General features: G+C 37.3%; 1 protein-coding gene across 4 annotated transcripts in view; it reads right to left on the minus strand.

The window, feature by feature from the left end:
• Positions 1 to 26802, minus strand: part of ADCK1 (aarF domain containing kinase 1) — a 171342-nt gene that overhangs the window by 142684 nt on the left and 1856 nt on the right. For 2 of the 4 annotated variants that reach the window (XM_074235624.1, XM_074235623.1), the window contains exons 2-3: positions 12749 to 12898; positions 10937 to 11020 (exon numbers count right to left, since the gene is read on the minus strand). In XM_074235624.1, coding sequence (XP_074091725.1) covers positions 10937 to 11020; positions 12749 to 12883 — 219 coding nt within the window. In that variant the 5' untranslated portion in view covers positions 12884 to 12898. Of the gene's footprint in view, positions 1 to 10936; positions 11021 to 12748; positions 12899 to 24116; positions 25650 to 26802 lie in introns of those variants that run through there. The other 2 variants (XM_074235625.1, XM_074235622.1) reach the window with 2 other exon arrangements.

The following is a 26802-nucleotide window of genomic DNA, read 5'->3' on the forward strand; positions in this document are numbered from 1 at the left end:
CTTCTCCCTGAATGGGAGAAGTTTTTCACTGTGCACTGTCTGTCATATATCCTCATAGGTATACTATCTTTGATTTCTGCTTTACTATTGACTTGGATAAATGAGTTTCTTTCCTGTTTGCCACATGGGTTTATTCAAGCTCTGGATATAGAGTTGCCCCCCCCCCCTTTTAAGTAAGGAAAAAAGACAGCAATCAAAAGTTTAGCCCGAACTTAAAAATCACATGCCCTAAACTAAAAACATTTATTGGAGTTGATAGATACAATTCTGGTTTGGTATCCCTGTCTCTGAGAACCATGGTCTCTGATCCTAGCTCTGCTGGGATGTTGCAGAAATCAAAGTCTCCCTTAGAGAAATGGGGGTAGGGGAAGTGGGGGGGGGGGGCAGTAAGGAAAGGTGGAGGGGTGAAAGAGTCTAGTGATGTATTTGTTCTCTCCCTTCAAGACAACTTGCTACATATGAAGAACAACTTTACTACATTAGCCATTTGGAACATTTATATACATATATATATATATATATATATATATATATATATATATATATATCAAAGGAAAGATACAAGCTCTTATAAAGAACATACCATGGAACAGTCAAAATGCTAAGTAGTTTACAGGTATCATCTCATCTGATCTTAACAATAACCTTGGCCTCCCAGGTACTGTTATTATCCTCATCTGACATCTGAAGGAAACTGAGACAGATGTTAGTGACTTGCCCAGAGGCACATGGCTAGTAAGTATCTGAGGTTGGATTTGAACTTAGCTCCTCCTTACCTGAGGCCCAGCACTATACCACCTAACCACCTCATGGCTATTGATAGCTTGGATTTCTCCCTCTGTAGACTGAGTAGGTATCTTTCTTTAAGCACAAAGTTTGCACCCTCAAGCCCCAGGATATAAATATTTTCCTTGAGAAAAACAATGCTGTCTCCCCAGCAGCACCCCCAAAAATATTGGGCATCTAATCTACCAGAGCCTTTAAAGGGAAACTGCTACTGGAAACAGGACTAGTCAAAGAGTCAAAAGTTCTGGGTTCTAATTCTGCCTTGGATCCTAGTTGGGTAACATTTAAGCAGCCCATTCTAGCTCTTAGCTTAAATTTCCTTATCTATAAAATGGAGGTACAGTCATAATGGTAAATGCTTTCTAAACCTTAAAATGCTGCAGAAATTTTAGTTATCATTGCTGTTGATTCAGTGTCTAATCTATGGATTGATTTTGAACTTTAAGAAAGGGAAAAATTCCATCTAAAATTTTTAGTTAATTTCCCCCTAATTAACCAGCAAACATGAACCAGGAAACCAGTAGGACATACCCATTGGTCAAATGCTACTTACTACCACTGTGTAAACTAATTACTGTTGATGTCATGCTAGCAGGCTTGGATCAATGAATAATTAATTGTACATGTAAAAAATTCATATGTTTCATACTTATGTGGATCTGTGATGACATAGTCTACTACTGAAAAAAACCTAGACAGTTGTCATATAGTACAAAGCTCTACAGAAAGAGACGTAGGGTTTGTTCTATAACTTACTAACTAGGTAACCTTAGCAAAATCACATGGCCTATCTAGGAAAAATGAAAAAGTTAGACTAAGCAATTTCTAATATCCCTTCACACCTTACACCCAGAAAATTGGCAAAAAGGATAAAAGAAGGGAATAATCAGTGTTGGAGGGCTTGTAGAAAGATAGGTACACTAATACATTATTGACAGTGATGTGAATTAGTCCATTCTGAAAATCAATTTAGAATTGTGCCTAAAAACACTCTCTAGTGTTTTTAATAGGAATGGATGCTATATTTTGTCAAAAGCTTTTTCAGCATCTATTGAAATGATCATATGGTTTCTGAGTATACTAACAGTTTTCCTAATATTGAACCAACCCTGCATTCCTGGAATAAATCCTACTTGATCATAATGTATTATCCTAGTGATAACTTGTTATAATCGTTTTGCTAAGATTTTATTTAGGATTTTTGCATCTATATTCATCAGGGAAATAGGTCTATAATTTTCTTTCTCTGTTTTAACTCTTCCTGGTTTAGGTAACAGTACCATATTGGTTTCATAGAAAGAGTTAGGCAGAGTTCCATCTTTCCCTATTTTCCCAAAGAATTTATATAGGATTGGAACCAAATGTTCCTTAAATGTTTGGTAGAATTCACTTGTGAATCCATCAGGCCCTGGAGATTTTTTGGGGGGAGTTCAATAATGGCTTGTTGAATTTCTTTTTCTGAGATAGGGTTGTTTAGGTATTTAATCTCTTCTTCATTTACCCTGGGCAACTTATATTTTTGTAAATATTCATCCATTTCACTTAGATTATCAAATTTATTGGCATAGAGTTGGGCAAAATAATTTTGAATTATTACTTTAATTTCCTCCTCATTGGTGGTGAGTTCACTTTTTTTCATTTATGATATCAGCAATTTGGTTTTCTTCTTTCTTTTTTTTAAATCCAATTGACCAGAGGTTTATCAATTTTATTGGTTTTTTCATAATACCAACTTTTGGTTTTATTTATTAATTCAATAGTTTTTTGCTTTCGATTTTATTAATTTCTCCTTTAATTTTTAGAAATTCTAATTTGGTATTTAATTGGGGATTTTTGATTTGTTCTTTCTCTAATTTTTTTAGTTGCATGTTTAGTTCATTGATTTCCTCTTTCTCCAATTTATTCATATAAGCATTTAGAGCTATAATATATCCCCTGAGAGTTGCTTTAAATGAATCCCATAGGTTTGGGTATGTTGTTTCATTATTATCATTATCTAGGATAAAATGGTTAATTCTTTCTATAATTTGTTTTTTGGTCCACTCATTTTTTAAAATGAGGTTATTCAGTTTCCAATTTGTTCTGGGTCTATATCTCCTTGGCCCAGTATTGCATATGACTTTTATTGCATTGTGATCTGAGAAAGATGTATTCACTATTTCTGCCTTTCTGCAGTTGATCATTAGGTTTTTATGTCCTAGTACATGGTCAATTTTTATATAAGTTCCATGTACTGCAGAGAAAAAGGTATATTCCTTTCTATCCCCATTCAGTTTCCTCCATAAGTCTACCATATCTAATTTTTCTAACAATCTATTTACCTCCTTAACTTCTTTCTTGTTTATTTTATGATTCGATTTATCTAGATCTGAGAGTGGGAGGTTGAGGTCTCCCACTAGTAGAGTTTTGCTGTCTATGTCTTCCTGTAGTTCTTTCAGCTTCTCCTCTAAGAATCTGGGTGCTGTCCCACTGGGTGCATATATATTCAATATTGAAATGACTTTATTGTCTATTCCTTCCTTATCTTTTTTAACACTATTTATTTTTGCTGCTGTTTTGTCTGAGATATGCTACCCCTGCTTTTTTTACTTCAACTGAAGCAAAATATATTTTGCTCCAACCTTTTACCTTTACTCTATATGTATCTCTCTGCTTCAAATGAGTTTCTTGTAAGCAGCATATTGTAGGATTCTGGTTTTTAATCCACTCTGCTATTTGCTTACGTTTTAAGGGAGAGTTCATCCCATTCACATTCAAGGTTATGATTACTAATTCTTTATTGTCCTCTGTGCTATCTTCCCTCTATTTGTATTTTTCCCCCTTCTCCCCCTTTTTCCATATTCCCCAGTATTTTGTCCAGTAATAATTCTTTTGGTTATCCTATAGCTGCTTAGTGAATTTTAATAATTCACAAAGAAGTCTACAGACATTGGAAGTTTGTCTAGAAGGAATGCATTCTGGCTATCATAACCATTAAGGTCTCCTCTTCATCTAGAATTGGGGTGGAGAAGCTTTTCTCTGCCCAAGGGTCATCTGGATATTTATAACATCATACAAAATTGTCAACTTAAAAATTAGCCTGCTATATTTGATTAAACATTTAATTAATTCACTCCTAGATTTTCTGAATTTTGAGTACCACCTGCCACTCCCAAGACAGTGCCAGACCACACGATTTTGCAGGTCTTCAGCTGGACATTCCTCCAACCCTGCAGTTCTAATAGGGGAGACTTTACCTTATTTTGCTCCATATCACTTCCTGGTCACCTACACATCATACCCAGGATCCCCTCTTTCTAGTTTCCCTTTATGTGTTTGTTTCCCCTATTATAACGCTCCTTGTAGATATGGGCTGTTGTTTACTTATGTTTGAATTCCTTTCATTTAACAGAGTATCTAGTACATAATAAGCCTTTGCATTACTTTCTTTTTCTTCTCTCTTCTTTTCCCTTCTTTTCTCCCTCCCCTCTCTTTTTTTCCCCTTCCCTTCTTCCTCTCCATTCCTCTCTCCACATCCTCAATACTATCACCACAGGACAAAGACTTGAAACCTAACATAGTTTTATCACCCCCGCCAAGTGTGGCTATCACTGAGCCCCCCATGAGCATGAAACACTTTGGTACACTGGAGATATTCATCTACATCACTAGACAAAGTTATTCCAGGACAACAGGAAAGACTCAGACAGATGCAGAAGGTGGTCATGATGGAACATACCCTAGGTGAAATTGGAAAATTACAACCTCTGGCCAAGATGGGTACTACAATGGACAGCAGACCACCCAGTTCTCATATACCTACTAGAGCAAAGCCCTGAAAATCACATCAGACCAAATGATGATCGAGAAAACCAATGTGATGGACTTGCTGGAATATCTGTGATAGAGAATACCATCTGTATCCAGAGAAAGAACTGTGAAGTTTAAACAAAGACCAAAGACCTTTAATTTTGAAAAAATGCTATCTTATTATGTAATTTTGCTATCTCTTATACTTTATTTTTCTTCCTTAAGGATATTTCTCTCTCATCACATTCAATTTAGATCAATGTATACCATGGAAACAATGTAAAGACTTACAAACTGCCTTCTGTGGGGGGTCAGGGGAGGGAAGCAAGATTAGGGTATAAATTGTAAAATTCAAAATAAATAAATAAATAACATTTTAAAAAGAAAAAGAAAATAAAATTTAAAACAAGAAAACCAATGTGAATTTTAATAAGTGATTTCCTCCACTCCAGAAATATAGAAAAAAGCTAGCCAAAAACCTCCAGGTGATAAGAAGAGGGACTGCCAGCAATGCCAACACTAATGCAAAAATACTCCCAAAAACCAGCCCAGCTTCTCAGAAAAAAACAGAGACCAGAAACATGTGTGGTCTGTAAGACTCTACTGCACCAGAATGCAAAAGCAGAGAACCCCAAAAAAATACCCAAGGATATTATTAGAAAGGACCAGGTAAACAGAAAGCCCCAAGGTAAGGACCTTGGAAGCTAAAGGCATTACTGCAGAGGAGAGCTCAAATCAAGCCCAAGTGCTTCAAGTTCCCTAAAAATTTAGGAACACTTGAAGACACGGGGCTCTGAATCTCAAAGATCCACTGGTGCTTAATGAAGGGAGGAAGACAGTATAAGCAGGCAGGGGACTCAGGGCAAGACCAAGTGGGGTCAACCAACCAGCAGGACTGATCTTATCCTAACACAGAAGCCTAAATCAGGAACTAAATCTGGAAAGATAATTAGAAAGAAAACACTAACTAGGAAAAAAAAATTATTGTAGATCAAGAATTTCCAAAAAGAAATGACAGCTGTGACCAGTACAAATAGTGGCTCAAAAGAAAAAAAAAGAACAGATTTTCCACAACAACTAAATGAATACATAAAAGAAATAAAGCAAAAGTTATAAATAAAAGCTCTAGAGGAAAATTTTAAAAAGAGAATAAACAGCTTAGAAAAGAAGATGGTAAAACCTTACACAAGTAATGGAATCCCTGAAAACTAGAAATTAATGACTCCCTGATATAGCAAGAAAACAAAATAGAAAAAAAAAAGTTGAAGAAAATGCAAGATATCTCAAATCAAAAACAACTAATGTGGAAAATAAATTGAGAAGAGATCATTAAGAATCATTGGACTAGGGGGCGGTTAGGTGGTGTAGTGGATAAAGCACCAGCCTTGGAGTCAGGAGTACCTGGGTTCAAACCCGGTCTCAGAGACTTAATAATTACCTAGCTGTGTGGCCTTAGGCAAGCCACTTAACCCCATTTGCCTTGCAAAAATCTAAAAAAAAAAAAGTTTAAAAAAAGAATCATTGGACTTTCTGAAAACTATGGTTTATTAAAATTTTTAAAAGCCTAGACAATGCTTTTCAAGAAATTATAAATGAAAACTGACCACATTCCTTTGAACCAGAGAGCTTAGTGAAGACAGAAAGAATAGTCTCTTGGGAAAAAAAAAAAAAGGAAAAGGAAAAGTCTCAAGCCAAAATTCAGAATACCCACATCAAAGAAAAAAATACGGAAAGAAAAAAAACCTGAAAGAAGCAGTTCACAAACCAGGATCATACAAGACCTGGAAGCTTCACTATAAACAAGAGGAAACCGTAGCAGTGTCTGTAACTATCTAAGAAAAGGTCAAAAGGTGCAGAAAGAAACATATATTTTAGAATATGTCCTTATGTAGATTTATTTTGCTTGAATTTGGTAGATTATTAGAAAGGGTTTATTTTTTTTTCTTGTACTTAATTTTAATTGGGGGTCAGGAGAAGACATATAGGAAGAGGAAGAGTTGGCAATCATGACACCAATGAGCTATCTTTTTAAATGCAAGGAAGTACAGACAAGCAGGACAGTTTAGAAAATAACTCCTGAAATTATACATATTATATATATATATATATATATATATATATACATATATATAAAACATATTTTTAAGAAAGCAGTATAAAATAGCCATTCACATATACAATCCTCTTTTTATATTCTGCCATACATATGGATATGCACTTTTGTTTGGTGTTCAGTTCAAAATAAAAAGGTAAATATTGCTAAAAAGACTTCATAAAAAAAAAGACTTCACAGACTAATAAATTTCCTTCTCCTTCCTATTCCATGATTCTCTAAGGAAGCTAAAGACTTTTCACATACACCTGTGTGCATGTGCAGAAACACACTCTTAATCACTTCTTTTATCCACAACTTTGCAGTATTTTGCCCAGAGCAGGAGCTCAATAAAAAATATATTTGTTGATTGATTCACTCATTACCTTAAGGACTAAATAGTGCTATGCACTCAGTGGGTGCTTAATAAATATTTGTTGTTGTTGTTGATGATGATGATGATACCCCCAAAAGTCATTAACATAATAGTCAACCAAATTAACTCCAGCAGGGAGCTTTTCAGGGTCGCCAATTAGGAAGAAAATAAAGTGAAAATATTTCCAGAGCCAACAAAGCAGCGAGTCATAAATATATTCTAACCCCACAACATCAACCTGCAGTCAAACCTGAGCCTACTAACTTAAATATTACATAGACACCTCTAACCATACCCAGTAGCATGAAGCAAACTAGAGAAATCAACCAACTATCATGAGGATCTCAGACCCATATATCTTCCCTGTCCCTATCAGAGGGCCCTGTTGGTAATGGTGCATGTTCAAATATACATCTCCTATAATAAGACAACTCCCAAAATTAACTACTTCATTGATGAGATAAGTCTCCAAGGGCAGTTTTCAGAAAATTTGCTTCTGGTTTTCTTTCCTGCTTCAACTACATAATCTATGGTGTAGAATTAAGCATTACTTTTAACCTGACTCAAGTTAGAGGCTGACAAGAACCATATTCCCACCCCTATTTTTTCTTTATCTAGATATGTGATTTCAGAGGTATATGGAACTTCCTCTCCCAAGACAGATCAACAACTGTTCTGTGACTTTCAGTTCAAAGGATGTCAGAACTGGGACCCTTTTTTTTTGATTCCCAAGTCCTTCTGTGGCTGCCAGTAGTTCCCCGGAGGTCACAGAATCAAAGAATCATTGGGTTGAAAGGAAACTTACAATCTAGACCAACCTGTTTCTAAAACAGATATCTTCTCTATTATGTACCCAAGAGTCATTCAACCTCTGCTCAATGCAGCTCCATTATCAGGGAACTCATTATCTAACCAAGCTCTGACTGTCAAAAAGGTCTTCCATGGGCTGGGCCAAATCTGTCTTGCTATATCACATATCCCTAGATCCTAGTCTTGTCCCTCCAGAGGCACAGGGAATAAGTAAAATCTCTTTGCTATAATAGCATACAAATATTTGAAGGTAGTCATCATGTCCCCTTGAAGTCATTTCTCTTCTCAAAAATAAACACTTGAAACATTACTCTTGGGACAGCTAGGTGATACAGTGGATAGAACACCAACCCTAGAGTCAGGAGGACCTGAATTCAAATCCAGCCTCAGACACTTAATAATTACCTAGCTTTGTGACCTTGGGCAGGTCACTTAATACCATTGCCTTGCAAAAACCAAAGGAACAAAAAGAAACATTACTCTTATGACAAGGTTTAACTGGAATCACTAGACAAATTTTAGTTCATCAATGACCCTCTTTCAATAGAATGAATGGAATTATGTTTAGTATTCGTGGTGGTGCATGACACAGAGGGGCTACAACACCCCCAGAAGAGGATACTACCTCTCGGGTGCCTTGCTGAGTCATAGAGACACTGCCAACACTGATGCCAACCTTGGAAGTGTTTTTCTAAGTCACTGTCTATTGTATCTATTATCCTGGCACCTGGGACCCAGAAATGCTGGCTTGACAGGTGAGATAATTATATTTTACCCTTCAGCTCTTTCCTTTATTGGATATACTGCAACAGGATAAGCACTCTGACTTAGGAGGACAATTCTATAGTTTTCAGCCCTATATTTTAGTGCCAACCTATTCCCCATTCATCAGACTGTAGCCCCCATTAGTAGATGCTCCCCAAGACTATCTTGTACCCCAAGTCTTAAATATCCCTCTTACCAGTATCAATTACCCTTAGTCTCCCCATCCTCTGTCTGCTTATCTGATGCTAGTCTGTATAATACCTCACTGAATCTCTGGAGGCTGTCAACTACTGCAGAAGATGGAGCTGAGCTGTCCTTCAGATGACTCCTACAACTACAGATACAAGTTCTTGTCAACATCACCTCCTTTCTGAGTTTCCCTGAGGCAGAAAATTCTCTTTTGTTTTCTGTCCCCAATGCTCATAAACACTGTTGGGGACTTGGAAGCAGATACTGAGTTGAACCACAAAGTAAGTAACACTAGCAGAAGGGGAGAAATAAATGATGACTATAAACCACGAGTGAAATAATACGGCAAGAGGGACAGAGGATGAGCTGAGAGGGAGTAAGAATCCCCATCTATAAATGCTTAGAGATCAACCTATTGTAAGAGGCTGGAATATGAACACAGCTTTGAAGGAGTTTTATTCAAGAACTTTGTCCTCCTAGGGGAAATAAGAAGTCACTGCTCTTCAGACCTGGATCATAGATTTAGAGTTAGAAACTGATCTCTAGGCTAGGGTGCTAGCCCATTATTACAGAGAAGGAAACAGGCTCAGAAAGGTTAAGTGACTAACCCAAAGTCCCACAGGGAGTAAGGAACAGCTGGCTACACAGTGATGGAGTCCCAGATCTCGAGTCAGGAAGAGCTGAGTTCAAATCCAGACTTAAGACATTTACTGTGGGACCCTGGACAAGGTACTTAACCTATGTCTGCTTCAGTTTCCTTACCTATTGAAATGAGGACAATAATAGCATCCACCTCCCAGGGTTGCTGTGAGGATCACTGAGAAAATATTTGTGTAGTGCTTAGCACAGTACCTGGTATACAGTAAGTGCAATATAAATGTTAGCTAGTAGTAGTAGTAGTGGTGGTGCTGGTGATAGTGGCGGTGGCAGTAGTAGTAATGATGGTGGTGGTAGTAGTAGTAGTAATGATAGTAGTAGTAGAAGTAGTAGTAGCAGTAATGGCAGTTGTGGTAGTGGTAGTAGCAGTAGAAATAGAAGTAATAGCAGCAATAGGAGAAGGAGCAGGAGTAGTAAATAGCAAAGCCAGGGTTCAGACCTAGACCCTTTAGCTCAAGATCTAGTGTTCTTTCCAATTTTGAAATACTGGCTCTTGACAAGTTCCATTATTCACAAGAAATATTTCCTCTCCTTTGCCTCCACCTCACCCCCATTACCCCTTCTTCTCTGGCCCAAACAGGTTCCTGGAGTTTAACCAGCACTGTATCAAGTTAAAAGGAAGGCTCCAACCCTCTTGCTTGGGCAAACTAGTCCTAACATACTGAGCACACAGAGTCAGCCTGGACTCCGGCAGCCTGCAGGCGGCCCCAGTGCAGGATTCAATGGCAAGGAAAATAATTAACCTCTCTCAGTTGGTTTTTCCCTGATAAAGCAGTTCTGAAGCCAACAAGAGTTATCTCGGGGACAGAATCTTCATCTATTCAGAATCATCTCAGGCACACACTGTCCCTAGAACACACACAACCAACAAGAGTGCATCAGCTGCCTTTTAAATTAATAAAAGCAGGGTACCATGGGTTACTTCTCCAGTGGCATGCAAATACTGTAGGATGGAGATGAAGAAGGTCCCCTCTACCTCCCATCCTCACATTCCAACCTCCAATGGTACAGTAGATAGAGTACTGGTTTTAAAGTCAGGAGGACCTGAGTTCAAATCCAGCCTCAGATACTTGACACTTATTTGCTGTGTGATCCTAGGTAAATCACTCAACTCTGATTGCCTCCCATCATCCTGGGCCGTCTCCAGTTGTCCTGATTCTTATCTGGCGACTGAACCCAGATGGCTCTGGAGGAGAAAGTGAGGCTGGTGATTTAGCACACACACACACACACACCCCTCTCTAAAATCCTATTCACAGGCATTTCATAGCATCATCTTCCTGATATCATGGCCTTCTTCGAGGGAGAAGGACAAATATCATCATCAACTTCCAATCACCACTTGGCAGGGTTTCCTGACACTTTTCTCTGGCCAGAATAGCACTATATCTTGGCCATCAGGACCCTGACACCTTCCCAAGGGAGGTACCATTTTCAAGTGACCTCAGGTAACAGTCTTAACAGCTGCTCACCTTAGATTTGAGCTGTGCATACTCCTCTGAGCCGTAAGGAACACTCCGAAGGGTAGTGAGGTAGTCATAACTGATGACAGCAGTCTGTAAACCAAAAAAGGTCACATGCACTTTTAGTGACACAATGTATGTTCTAACCTTGATACTGTTATCTGTCAGGCAACACATAATTCATATGGCATGTCCCCACCCCTAAAATGCACATACCCTTCAGACCACTATAAGATGCAAACAACTCACTGTGCATTCACGTGCATTCATAACTAACATATTGCTTTAAGGTTTGCAAAGAATTTAACACATATTATCCCATTCAATCTTTAAAAATAACCCTGGGAATTAGATGTTATTTTTAATTCTCATTTTACAATTGAGGAAACTGAGGCTAAGAAAGGTTACATTATTTCCCCAGAGTCATGCAACTATTATTAGGCAGGATTCAAATGCAAGGTCATCCCGACTTCCAAGTCTAACACTCTATCCAATAGGCCACCTTTCTGTTGATACTGTTCATTTGTTTCAGTCATGTTTGATTCTTCATGACCCCATCCAGGTTTTTCTTAGCAAAGATACTGGAGTAGTGTGCCATTTTTTCATACAGCTCATTTTATAGATAAGGAAACAGAGGCAAACAGAACTGGTAAGTATCTGAGACCATATTTGAACTCAAGAAGATGAATCTTCCTGCTTCCAAGCCCAGCACTCTATTCCATTGGGCCACTATGATAAAGAACAGATAAAGTCCTAAAATATGCCACATATTGAATCATGGACACAACTGGAAGAGAGACAGCTATATGGCATATTGGGAAGTATGCTGATACTGTGATTCAAGACAATTACAAAAAACTCATGATGGAAAATGCTATCCACATCCAGAGAAAGAAATGATGGACTCTGAATGAAGATCAAAAAATACTATTTTTCACTTTATTTTTTTTTGTAGTTTTTTCTTTTGTTCTGTTTCTACTTATACAACACAACAAATGTGAAAATATATTTTACATGCTTGCATACATTTAACCTGTATCAAATTGATTACCATTTTAGGGAGGAAGAAAAGAAGAAGAAAATTTAGAGCTAAAAATTTTAACTTAAAACAAATGTTAAAAATTATCTTTATATATAATTGTAAAAAATAAAGTACTATTTAAAAGGGAAGTGTGTATTGTTCTAGTAGAAACCAGGAGGGATAGGAATCCAGGGAAACCTGGAGGGATTTGCATGAACTGATGCTGAATGAGATGAGCAGACCCAGAAAAACATTGTACACCCCAACAGCAACATGGGGGTGATGATCAACCTTGATGGACTCGCTCATTCCATCAATGAACTCTCTCATTCAATCAACAATCAATGGAATGGAGAATACCATCTGTATCTAGAGAAAGAACTGTGGAGTTTGAACAAAGACCAAGGACTAATAACTTTAATTTAGAAAAAAAAATGATATCTTGTCTGATCATATGCTATCCCTTATACTTTATGTTTCTTCCTTAAGGATATGATTTCTCTCATCACATTCAATTTGGATCAATATATACCATGGAAACAATGTAAAGACTGGCAAACTGCCTTCTGTGGTGGGGGGCTGAGGGGAGGGAAGTAAGAATAGGGGAAAAATTGTAAAAAAAATAAATAAAATCTTTAAGTTTAAAAAAAGGAAAGTGTGCAGGCTTGCATTTATGTAATATGATTTTTATGATATTTCTGTAGCCTTGCATATATATGTGCATATCTATGTAGATAATATTTTCCAAAGTCTCCACAATGAGACTTTAACATTAATTCATTCACACTGAGAAAACTTACCGTGGCTACAGCTCTGCCTATCCTGACTGCTCCAAAATCATTGGGATCTAAGTACTTGTTACTGTAGAGGTAGAAGCCAGAGGAAGCCACAGCCATGCTGGTCCAAGAAACAATTTTCAATGTCCTCCTGGCCATATTGTCTGGCAGTCCCTGAAAAAGAGAAGCAAAAGAGACCACATGAACAGAATGATTTTATGTATGCATACATACATATATATTCTAATGGTAGCAATCTCTAGGGTGGGGGAGCCGGAGGAAAGAGAAGAAATAAAGGAAATTTCCATGATATCTTTTATATATATATATATATATATATATATATATATATATATATATATATATATTTAAAAGGAATAGCAAGTTGTACATAAAAGAGCTGCAGTTTCATGTGCAAATATCTATTTTATTATATTATGCTATGGAAATGCTTATTTTATTCTATAAATTGAAAATAAAATAAATAATTTTTAAAATAACAGAATGTTTATTTTCTTCAATGATAAGGTACTTGGGGACAAGTAGCAGTATATGGGGCAATGAACTTGGAGTCAAGAAAACTGGATTCAAATCCTACATCTGATGATAGTTTGTGAACAAACCACTTAACCTCTTTGTGACTCAGCTTCCTCAGCCATAAAAATAAGTAGACTGAAATCAGGGACAATTTGGGGCTGTATGCAATGGAGAATACCATCTGTATCCAGAGAAAGAACTTGAACAAAGACCAAGGACTATTACCTTTAATTTAGAAAAAAAAAAACCTGATATCTTTATTGTCTGATCTCGCTATCTCTTATACTTTATGTTTCTTCTTTAAGGATATGATTTCTCTCTCATCACATTCAATTTGGATCAATGTATACCATGGAAACAATGTAAAGACTGGCAAGTTGCCTTTTGTGGGGGTGGGGGAAGGGAAGTAAGATTAGGGGGAAAAATTATAAAACTCAAAATAAATAAAATCTTTAAGTACAAAAAAAAAATAAGTAGGTTGAACTCAATGCCTTCTTCCCAGTTTCAAATCTATGACCTTGTTTCTGTGTAGTGTCTCATCCCAGACATACCACAGAAAAATGATGGCAAGTCAAAGCCATTTATTCATAGGAATCTTACTTGAGACAAGTACTTCTGGTCAGAATGGGCAAATTAAGCCCTACATATCTGGTCAACCTTCCAGATGTCTGAGGTTTTCAAAAAACTAATGAATTTTGTGGACTCCTCTTATTTTTCCCTTAGTCATTTCCAAAACAGATCCTCTATTACTCAGGGTCTCTTCTTGCCCAAGGAAATAGGGAAACACTGGCACATAAAGAAAATGTACCTCTTCATTCTTATGTATACAGGAGAAACGTTGTCATGGACAGACATGCACCTCTCCATTCCTCTGTATATAAAAGACTGTTGACAGGAAGAGCCATGTACCTCTCAAATCCCCTGTATATGGGAGACCACCGGCCTGTAGAGGCATATACCTCCCCTTTCTCATGTAAAAGGAGGAACAGTGGCATGGAGAAGCATCTTATGTGCCAACATTTACCCAACTAAGGGCATGCATTCCTAAATTTACTCCCTTGCAACAAAAACAAAGGAACATGTTCAATATGACTATCAACTTCCTGTAAAGAGGGATTCTTGCTTTTTACTTCTTTGGGTCAATCTTCACAGTCATTAACACAATGCCCTGCAAATTTTAAGCTCCAATGTTTGAAGTTTTAATTGACTTGGGGGGGTCCCATCCAAATCACTGCTCTAAGAGATAACAGCTCCTTCCCACCTGAACCTCCCTCCTTACTCTCTTTTCTCACTTATTCTGTCTGACCCTTGAACAGAGTCCCTCCAATTTAGTGTTGTTGTTTAGTCAATCAGTCTCTCATTTGGTTAGAAATTTTACAGATAGAGAAACTAAGACAAATAGGGTTAAGTGACTTGCTCAGGGTCACATAGCTAGAAGTGTCTAAGGCTAAATTTGAACTCTGAAAGATGAGTCTTTCCTGACTTTGGGCCCAGTGTATATCCAATGCCATCTAGCTGACCTCTTCCAATTGAAGTTCTATTCCTCTTGATGCCCAAGAGGGGCTGAAACAAAGAAATCTCAGACTGAACTCTTGAGCTGAAGCCGATGACAAGGAGGAAGCCCTAAACCATCAGACCTCCAGAAGACTAATCCAAATCTTTGTTGCTGTTCAGTTGTTTCAGTCATGTCTACTCTTCAGGACCCCATTTGAGGTTTTCTTGGCCTCTCTGCACATCTTTAGGACAATTGTGAGATTATTTGTGGCTTAATTCTAGACTATCAAACCTCTCACCCTATGCCTCAGTTTCCTCTTTAGTACATTCAGTCTTCCTCCTGACCTGGCCTATCAAGTAGTATTACTAAAAAAAAAAAAAAAAAAAAAAACTCCTTTTACATTGTGCTTCAAGATTTGCAAAGCACTTCCCTCATAATATGCCAATTTAGACAATAAAAGTGCCCATTTATGTTATGATATACAAATTATTTTATATAATAATTTCAATCCTAATTTACTGGGAGTAAGCATGGTACAATGGAAAGATTGTTGACTCTGTGGTCAAGGGTCTAAGTCTGAATCCTGACCCTGCCATTTTCTATCAAGATCCTTAACAACAGCTAGCATTTAGAGAACGTTACTTTATATAAATTTAGGTATATAAAGCTACTTCTGTATATATTTACAGATATATACATACTATATATATATATATATATATATATATAGTGTTTGCAAAATCTACAGATGTTGTTTCATTTGACCCTCATAACAACCCTGTGAAATAGGTACTAATATAATCCTTTTACAGATGAGGAAACTGAGGCTGAGAAAGGTTAAGTAACTTGCCCAAAGTCCCACAGCTACTAAGTATGTGAGATATGAGGTGGTATTTGAATTCATATCTTCTTGTCTCTATCCACTGCATCCCCCAGATGCTAGTTCTTTGAACCTCAGTTTCTTCATCTGTAAAATGAAACACTACAACGAGATAACCTATAAGGATCCTTTGGCTTTAGCTCCACCCACAAGCTCCCATGAACAAAATGAAGGCATATATATATATATATATATATATATATATATATATATATATATATGCTGTGCTGGTAAAGCTCTGGGGATACAAAGATAAGAATGAACAGTCCTTCCTCAAGGAGCCTACATTCTATCAGGAAGTGTAGCTTTTATCAACTAAAACTGCACTCTGACTTCTGCACGCCCATGGTCTAATGCAATGAGGAAACCAAATCTCAGAGAGATTTAAGTGATTTACCAAAGTCTCAGCTACATGGCAGTCAGGATTCAAACTCAGGTCCTTGATAACAAATAACAATGGTTTTGTTATCATAGCTTTCTATTTTCCAGTCAGTCATAATGGCCATTGTGCCTTTTTTTTTTCAGAAAAGAAAACTTAAAAAAAAAAATCCTCACACACTCAAATTCATTAGTAAAAGTATCCTAAAGGAAGCCAGGCTACCAAGTTCACACACACCCCCCCCCCCACCTTCCTCCTTTCACTGCTGACACTTATTATAAAAGAAGGCTTAAGGAACAAATTGGCTTGAATTGTTTACCTGGGTTTCATTTATTGGTCCAAATGGTTGCCTGCACTGCAGGAAAGGGGTCAGGCTTTTTAAGTGCCCTTTTTTAATTGAAAAAGAAATTTAAACGCTACTTTCAAAGACTTTTTGTTTTGTTTTGTTACACTGAAGCCATAAAATTCTCTCTATTCCCATATCACTTTACAAAACCTTTTTTTTTGTTGTTTTTTGCAAGGCAAATGAGGTTAAGTGACTTTCTCAAGGTCACATAGCTAGATAATTACTAACAAAATGTTTTTAATAATCCAATACATTTCCAAGGTACTCTCAAGCATTTGAAGTATAGAGACAAAAACATCCTCCACTGCTCAAATAAAACCCTAGCTGATACTAGACCTGGATTTAAAAAAAAAAAAAGCATGTCATTGATGGAATTGTGAAGTAATCCAACTATTCTGGAGAGCAATATGGAACTACACAAAAAGGAATAAAACTGATAGACCCTTTGCCCCAGCAATATCAATACTAAGGCCTATATCCAGAAGAAATCATAAAAATGGGAAAAGCTCCTTATATTCCAAAAGATTCATAGAAGCTCTGTTTGTGGTGGCAAAGAACTGGAAATTGAGGGGATGCCCATCAGTTGGGGAATGGCTAATAAAGCTATGGTATATGAATGTCATGGAGTACTATTGTTTTATAAGAAATCATGAATGTTTGGACTCTAGAGAAGCATGAAAAGTACTCCACAAACTGATGCTGAGTGAAGGGAGCAGAACAAAGAGAACACTGTACACATTAACATTGTGAGTTCATCAATTTGATAGATGTAGTTCTTCTCAGAAGTCCAAAGAGTCAGGACAACCCTGGAAGACCTGTTATGGACAATACCATCCACAACCAGTCCAAAAAAAAAAGTGGATAGAGTACTGGCCTTGGAGTCAGGAATACCTGAGTTCAAATCCGACCTCAGATACTTAATAATTGCCTAGCCGTGTGGCCTTGGGCAAGCCACTTAACCCCATTGCCTTGCAAAACAAAAACAAAAACAAAAACAAAAAACCCCACAGAATCTAAGTGAACACTATGCTTACTTTTAAAAAATTTCTCATATTTTCCCTTCATATTCCAAGATATTCTTTCTTTTCCCTTAGTCCTAATTCCTCATACACAAAATGACCAATATGTAAACATGTTAAACCCAAATGCATATACAACGTTCACTAAACTGTTTGCCTAAAGGGGAAGGGGGAAAGGGGGGAAGGGAGAGAGGAAGAAAAGTGTAACATAAAAATGCAAGTGGATGAATGTTGAAAAACTGTTATAACATGTAATTGGAAAGATAAAATATCAATCACTTGTAAAAAAAAAAACAGTAGAAAATGCTATAGAGGGACTATGGGAAAAGAGGTACATTAATGCACTGTTAGTGAAAATGGGAGCTGGTCCAGACATTCTGCTGAGTAATTTGGAACTACTACTAAAGTTACTAAACTTTGCCACAGTGATACCATGTCTATATAGCAAAGAAAGCAAAGAAAGAGGAAAAGGATACACATGTGAAACCACTTCCAGGTCTATATAAAAAAAAGAGCATAGAGGAAAAAGACCCATGTATGATACCACTTCTAGATCTATATAGCAAAGAGAGCAAAGAAAAGAGGAAAAGGACCCTTATGTGATACCACTTCTAGGTCCATATAGCAAGGAAAACAAAGAAAAGAGGAAAAGGATCCTTTGTGATACTACTTCTAGGTCTATATAGAAAAGAGTTAAGAAAGAGGAAAAGGTGCTAGGTCTATGGAGGAGCAAAGAGTAAATAAAGAGGGAAAAGATACTAAGTGATATTACTTCTAGGTCTATATAGAAGAGAAAGCAAAGAAAGAGGGAAAGGATCTACATGTGATGCCACTTTTATATAGCAAAGAAAGTAAAGAAAGGAAAAGAATCCACATGTGATACCACTTCTAGGTCTATATAGCAAAGAGAGCAAAGAAAGAGGAGGAGGAAAAGGAACCTTAGGTGATATCTCTTCTAGGTCTATATATCAAAGAAAATAAAGAAAGAGGAAAAGGATCCTTTGTGATACTATTTCTGGGTCTTTGAGTCCTTTTCTGGACTCCCTCAATCTTCCCCAGGTGAGCATTGAAGGGGCAGGAGACAAGAGAGATAAGGGAGACAAGGATGAAAAGTTCTCCAAGATCCCCAAGTACCCCCAAGGGCTCCATTTATTTACCAAAACACCAGTGCTTAAATACCTCCCCAGTCTCTAATCCACTCTCACTCCCATGGCACCTAGCAAAATAAGGTTCTGGTGTTTAAGGACACCAGGTGATGATAGTTTACAGTGCTCCCACATACAACAGTCGCTAACATAGGTCTATATAGAAAAGACAGTAAAGAAAGAGGAAAAGGTCCCATGTGTGATATCCCTTCTAGGTCTATAGAGCAAAGAGTAAAGAAAGAGGAAAAAGATTCTATGTGATTTCACTTCTAGGTCTATATAGAAAAGAAAGAAAGAAAGAAAGAAAGAAAGAAAGAAAGAAAGAAAGAAAGAGAAAGAAGGAAAGGATCTACATGTGATACCACTTTTATATAGCAAAGAAAGTAGAGAAAAAGGAAAAGAATCCATATGTGATACCACTTTTGGGTCTAGAGAGCAAAGAGAGTAAAGAAAGAGGAAAAAGATCCTATGTGATATCACTTCTAGGTCTATACAGAAAAGAGCAAAGAAAGGGAAAAAGAAACCACGTGAAATACAATTTCTAGGTCTATAATAGAAAAGAGCAAAGAAAGAGGAAAAGGACGCACATATGATTCCACTTCTAGGGATGTGTGTATGTGTGTGTGTGTATGTATGTATGTATATAAATATATACATATATATGTGTGTATGTGTATATATGTATATATACATATATATGTGTGTATGTATGTATGTATATATATGTATATATATATACATATATATATATATATATATATATATATATATATATATATATATATAGCAAAGAGAGCAAGAAAGGGGAATACCACTTCTAGGTCTATATAGAAAAAAAGAGCAAAGAAAGAGAAAAAGGACCCATGTGGGATACCACTTCTAGGTGTATATATCAAAGAAAATAAAGAAAGAGGAAAGGGATCCTTTGTGATACTACTTCTGGGTCTTTGAGTCCTTTTCTGGACTCCCTCAATCTTCCCCAGGTGAGCATTGAAGGGGCAGGAGACAAGAGAGATAAGGGAGACAAGGATGAAAAGTTTTCCAAGATCCCCAAGTACCCCCAAGGGCTCCATTTATTTACCAAAACACCAGTGCTTAAATACCTCCCCAGTCTCTAATCCACTCTCACTCCTATATATATATATATATATATATATATATATATATATATATATATCTATATATATATATATATATATATCTCAAAGAGAGCAAGAAAGAGGAAAAGGACCCACATAGTCACTCTCTGTATTTATATACATATATATATATATATATATGTGTGTGTGTGTGTGTGTATAGAAAGGGGAATACCACTTCTAGGTCTATATAGAAAAAAAGAGCAAAGAAAGAGAAAAAAAGGACCCATGTGGGATACCACTTCTAGGTCTATATAGCAAAGAGAGCAAGAAAGAGAAAAAGGACCCACATGTGATTATAATTCTAGGTCTGTCTAACAAAGAGAGAAAGAAAGAAGAAAAGGACCCACATGTGATACCTCTTATAGGTCTATATAACAAAGAGAACAAAGAAAGAGGGAAAGGACCCACATGTGATTCCACTTCTAGGTCTATAAAGAAAAGAGCAAGAAAGAGAAAAAGGACCCACATATGATACCACTTCTAGGTCTATATAGAAAAGAAAGGAAAGAGAGAAGGAAAAGACCCATATGGGATATTCCTTCTAGGTCTATAGAGCAAAGAGAGTAAAGAAAGAGGAAAAGGATCCTATGTACCACTTCTAGGTCTATATAGCATAGAGAGCAAAGAAAGAGGAAAAGAATTCACATGTGATACCACTTCTAAGTCTACAAAGAAAGAGTAAAGAAAAAGGAAAAAGATCTATATATATATACATATATATATATGTATATATATATATATATATATATATATATTATATATATATATATATATCACCCTTTCAAGGTCTATACAGAAAAGAGAACTAAGAAAGAGGAAAAGGACCCTATGTGATACCACTTTTAAGGTCTATAAAGAAAAGAGAGCAAAGAAAGATGGAAAAGACCCATGTCATCCATAGCTGATCATCATACAATATTATTCTTCCTATGTTTGATGTTCTCTTGGTTCTGCTCACTTCACTTAGCATCAGTTCATATAAGTTTACTAGGTTCTTCTGTAATATGCTTGCTCATTGTTTCTTACAGAACAAAAGTATTCCTTGGCATTTATATAACAGAGCTTGTTCAGTCATTCCCCAATTGAAGGGCATTCCCTCAATTTCCACAAAAATTTGGCACCACAAAAAGAGCTGCTATAAATGTTTTTCTACAACTAAGAATTCTGACCTTTTCTGTCTGCCCTTCCATACCAGGAAGGGGCATCTTCTCACTTAAGAGTTAACAGCTGCATTATTCTCTCCAAATATATATTCTAGCTAGAATTTGGGTATTCTAAGAAAAAGACTTATGCCTCCTCCTGTAGTCACCTATGACAATGTCTCTGATTGTTTCAAAGAGGATCTTGAAATTCTCAAAATATAACTAATTTTCATAGAATTTCAGAATTTGAGAGTTGAATGGGGACTTTAGGGACTATCTAGTCCAACTTTCACCCAAAAAGCATCCCTGACTATAAAGCATCAACCCACTATCTGTCAGTGCCCATCCTATTTTGGGATAATTCTGATTCTTATGAAGTTCTTACTGAAATCAAACCTAAATTCTCTTCTTTGTATCTTCCACCCTCTGCTTCTGGGTCTATTCCCTGGAGCCAAGTAGAATAAGTCTAATCCCTCTTCCATATTCTTAAATACATAATAAATACTTCAAATACATATAGTTATATCCCACATCCCATCAACCTCCAATCTTTTCTTCTCTGGGCCAAACACCCCCACTCCTTTCAATTCATCTTCATATGACATGGGTTCCTTCACCATCAGGGATGCCCTCTTTGCAACATGATCCAGTACATAAAAACCATTCTTAAACTATGGTACCCACAGCTAAGAACAACTGAATTTTATCTTTTTAGCCCAGCATTTAGTCTGTCAAGATCTTTCTGGATACTACTGACTATTCAAAATGCAGTCTGCCTGTGAGTTTACTAGATGCTTTAGTAAATGAAGCCAAGCTACTATAGAGCTCTCACTAAAATGGAAAATTAAAATATAATGTTTATTGTTTCAATAGGGTCAGTTCAGTATCCTAGATGTGTCATCTAAAAATGTAACCAGCATACTATCTATGCCTTTATCCAAGTCATTGATAAAAGTGTTAAAATTGCATTCACTTTGATTAAACAAATAAAATTAGGCCATACCATGTCTTTTTTTTTGTGAGCAGGAAATATCATTACAAAATGTAATAATAATAAAGAATCACAATTCTAAAAAGGCTAAAAATCCCATAAAAAAACAACCTATGGACCAGTGTTAAAAGATATCATAGGAGATGATTTCAAGAGATAAATAAAGGGGTGGCTAGGTGGCACAGTAGATAAAGCACCGGCCCTGAAGTCAGGAGTACCGGAAGGTCTCAGACACTTAATAATTACCTAGCTGTGTGGCCTTGGGCAAGCCACTTAACCCTATTTGCCTTGCAAAAACCTGGAAAAAAAAGAGATGAAGCTAAACTGGGACAATTGACCATCACTAGTAAGTTCCCTTTTCTGTTCTATTTGTCAAGACCCCCAAACAACTTGCTGATATAGCAAGCTGCCCTTCCTAAGTAGGCATCTTGCTAGCAGGGCAGAAGAAGCCAGAGGGAGAGGTTGAGGATTTATACCATTATGACTACATGATTTCACTTCTCTTAAGATCCTACATTACTGACTTTGTTATCCTTCCTGCCTCTGGTGTCAGGGCTTGCTGAGCTCTTCTGAGGGCTGCTCCTCTATCTTTGGTGTTCACCTCTCACCCAAATTGCACCTGTGGCTCTAAGAAGCTGTAGCACACTTGGGTAAAACCATCTAGGCAAACTAAGCCAAGTTGAGGGAACCAGCAGACATCAAACCTATCAGTGAGTTAGGCGGTGTCTACTTATATGAAGACTTCCTCCAGTAAAAGGAAGAAATGAGAGCAATTTGTGCCAATGGTCATGACTACGGCTGAGCAGGTTATGTGGAACACTTGGAACTTGTTCAGACATCAATGATGCCAAGGTCATCCACTGCATCCTGGGCCATTGCCAGTTATCCTGACTTTAGTCTTGCCCCTGCACTTAGATGACTCTGGCTGGCGACTCTGTGCAACTCTGCCTCACTTAAATCCAATTTACTCTCAAGTCAAGACATCTTCCCATGACATCACTGGTCTTCTTCAAAGAGAAGGATGAAAAACAATCTACCAGTCCACCATGAATTACCTAAGCTGTCTAAAGATCAAACACCAACAAACGTCAATAGCTTCCCACTGATGGAAGCATGCTGTCTTAGGCCAGGTACATACTGACCCCAAATGCAAGACACTGAATCAATGAGGCAAATAATTTTTTTAAAGTTTTTTACAAACAAATATTCAACAAGACTATACTGATACAGCTTTCCAAGTCTCTGCCTAAGAGAAACAGTCAGATTAATAACAATAACAGGCCACGGGGAATAAATAATTTGCCAGATCCAAAGAGATACTTTCTTGATTTGGGGTTTATATGAGTCCCCAAAAAAGGCACTTAACCTTTCCCCTTAGAGTCATGATCACTGAATATGTAAGCTCTTAAAATTATTAATTAATGAGGCCACTAGATGGTGTAATAGACCTGAAGTAAAAACTAAGTTCAAACTCGACCTTAAACACAATTAGCTGTGTGACCTTGGGCAAGTCACTTATCTACTCTGTCTCTCAGTTTCCTCATCTGTAAAATGAAGATAATACTAGTACCTAACTCCCAGCATTGTTGTGAAGATCAAATGAGATAACAATTGTAACGTTCTTAGCACAGAGTCTGAAACATAGTAAATTCCATATCAATATTATTATTATTATTATTGTTATTATTATTATTATTATTATTGTTATGCAGCCCAATTGGTCTAATCAAAATAAAAAATACCTAAAACATTCCACCCCCTTTGTCTTGGTCCTGTAGTGGCCATACTAGGACCATGGGCATATTTTATACCTAAAAATCAACAATCTAAACCCTAGTTGTAATTACTAGTAAGTAAAACATTCACACAGTTCCAAAGAAGGGAAAAAAAATAATCATAGCCAACCTTCTTCTCCCCCCTTCCCCCCAATTCTCTCACACACCCCTAAAGCAGAAGTAATAGCATAACCAAATCATAAGCTGATTAGAAGATCACAAGAGAACCAATTGAAGACAGAACAGGAATAGAAAACTAGCCTCCAGAATCAGAACTCAAAAGATATTTCTGCTTCAAAATATCTGCCCCCCCCCAAAAAAAAATGCTTACTGGAAACAGAAACAAAGGGTTAATAATTTGCTTGCTTACAAATTGTTCCTTGGCCTGAGACATGATCTACCATCCCCCCCACTCTGCTCCAAATTCCACATTGCCCAGTCCCTGGTTGGGGGACTAGCCAGGTAACACCAACTCCCTCAGACAGTGAAACCACACTGATTCAGAGAGAAATTATCCCCAAATATCTCCAGGGGTACGTACCATCATCCATGCTTAGACTTTGATCCATTTTGTCACGGACTAGGCAGAAGCAGTAGGTAGTCAATATATCTTCCCCCTCTCTTTCTCTTCCATTTATCCTATGTGGTCTAGGTCCATTATCTCTTCCTCCACTGCCAAGCTCTCCTTGCCTTTCAAGGAGTTGATTCTCCACAACCACCACAGAGTGGGAAGACAACCAGAAGTATGTGCTCCTGAGCCTAAATGTGTTGTGTGAATGGATTTGTTGGGTTTGTGGGAGTTCAGGTTGTTATTTCTTCAGGTCAGCCCATCTTCATAGGAAAAATTCATGAGAAGTTCTTAGATTTATTCAAATCATCCTATACTATTAACATGCAGCAGTGCTGAATGGGGGGAGGAGGATGGGGAGAGATGTCAGGAGACACGTACCTTCAAGAAAGGCATGGACTAAAAAAATTGGGCAAAGTACTCAGGAACGTGCTAAAGCCTGGACCTAATCAGACTATAGCATATAATCAATGAAGTGTGTTAGAACAGAAATGAAATTAAAGATGTCATCAAGGAATTATGTGATAGGGACAAAAGATGAACTGGTCATGTAGCAAGGGTGAGGGATTTGTTTTGTTTTGTTTTGTTTTTGTTTTCTTGGGGTTAAGTGACTTGCCCAGTCACATCACTAGGAAGCGTCATGTCCCTTTGACTGTTTCCAGTTAGCATTTGGGGGGGAGAGGGAGCTGATATTTTGGAGCAGAAATTTCTTTTGAGTTGTTCTGATTCTGAAGACTAGTTTTCTATTCCTATTCATTGTTGTCTTGGTGCTATGTTCAGTTGGCTTCTTTCTTTCTAATCAGCTTGTAACAAAAGATTCTGGATTCAGGTCCTTCTGACTCCAGGGCCAGTACTCCATCAACTGCACCATCTAGCTACCCCCCAAGATTGTAACAGGTGGACATTCAGAGTGCCTAGATGATCTAAGTCAGGAGAAAGTATTATGAGTGAATTCTCTTTAACAAATTTATATACAGAAATCATACAAGATGTTAGGCACGAATGGATTTAAAATTGCTATCCCTGAAGAAAATACCTAATCAATGAGATCTCAGATCCACTAGTTATATGTCTAAACTTATATGAGCACTTTGTTTCCTTAGAGAATATAGTTTCCTGAGGGCATGGACTTTTTGATTTGTCTTTTTATCCATGGTCTGGTCATAATGGCACTTGCTGAAAGTTTATTAGTTGATGATGATGATATTTGTCCTTTGTACTCAATGAAGGCTATGACATCAGGGAGATTGATACCATAACATGCACATGAATTGGATTTGAGTGAGGGGCTGCTGTGCTAAGTCACCATTCTCACTTTCTCCTCCAGAGACATCTGGGTCCAGTAGCCAGATATGAATCAGGACAACTGGAGATGGCCCTGGATGTGAGGCAATTAAGGTTAAATGACTTGCCCAAGATCCCATAGCTAGTAAGAGTCAAATATCTGAGGTTGGGTTCAAACTCCTGTCCTCCTGACTCCATGGCCAGTGCTCTATCCACTGTGTCATATTATACTGATCCTGTCAAAAAAAGACAGATTGGAATCAATGCCTAGTATCACAGCTGCACTCTCTGTGGATCATCCATTTTGCCTTACCTTTTATACTAACAACAAGACCAAGGAAATACCAGAAGAGAGAGTCATAAAAACTATATGGTGGCTGGCATACACAGTCCCACTGCAACATGGGTTGGCCAAACATTCCCAGCCGGGGATGCTAAGTCAATGACAATTACCCTAGATCAACCTATTGAAGCCAGCTTGAAACACTGCTATGGAGGTTGCTTCAGCTCTTGTTACAGAGGAGTTGTGCAAACTTAACCTGTTCACTGAGCAACAGAAAAAACAGAACCAGTTCTCCCAAGACCTGGCTTCCATGTAAATGTCTCCCTAGTAAAAAAAGGACATTGAAATTGAAATACATAAAGTAGATGATGGAGAGCTGAACTGTTGGTGTCAGTAGGTCTTTAACATGCAAATGAGTTGTTATGGTACTCCCTGCTTAAAAGATTCTGTCGGTTGTGATATATGTCTAAGGTTGAAAACACCTTACATTATTAAACCCTTGCCAATGAATCACTTGTTCTGGTTTATTTTCCTGCTCCTTTGACTTTTACCTGACTTCTCACATGGTCTTACCTCACACCATGAATCCTAATTATTAGGCAGGACTGGCAGTTTTGGGGTGGTTCATAAGGAGTCACTGTCCTCCCACTAAGAAGCTCTCCTGGAGAGCAAAGACCATGTCTTACACACATATAGGGTCCAGTAGTTGGTATAGTATCTGACATACACAACAAAAACTAAATAAATGCTGATTGATTGATTGATTATATTCCTCTGATACTCATAGAACCCAACATAATACCTTACTCAAAGTAAAATGATCAAAAAAATACTTGTTGACCGACAGATTGATTATTGAGATTTCACTCCCTTAGAAAATGTTATTAAATGGATTTTAGAAAAAGGAAAGGGAATTGTTTGAATTTCAGAAATTTGATTCTATTAAACTGAATTTAATACAATTCAGCAAACACCCATTAAGCATCTACTGGATGCTGATGAAGATACCAATGTTAAATAAGAAATGTTAGCTGCTGTCAGGGAGATTATAGTCTAATGAAAGATATGATACCCAAAATGGGCAAGAGAGAG

Source organism: Macrotis lagotis, chromosome 4, assembly GCF_037893015.1.
Source record: "Macrotis lagotis isolate mMagLag1 chromosome 4, bilby.v1.9.chrom.fasta, whole genome shotgun sequence".
Taxonomy (NCBI): Eukaryota; Metazoa; Chordata; class Mammalia; order Peramelemorphia; family Peramelidae; genus Macrotis; species Macrotis lagotis.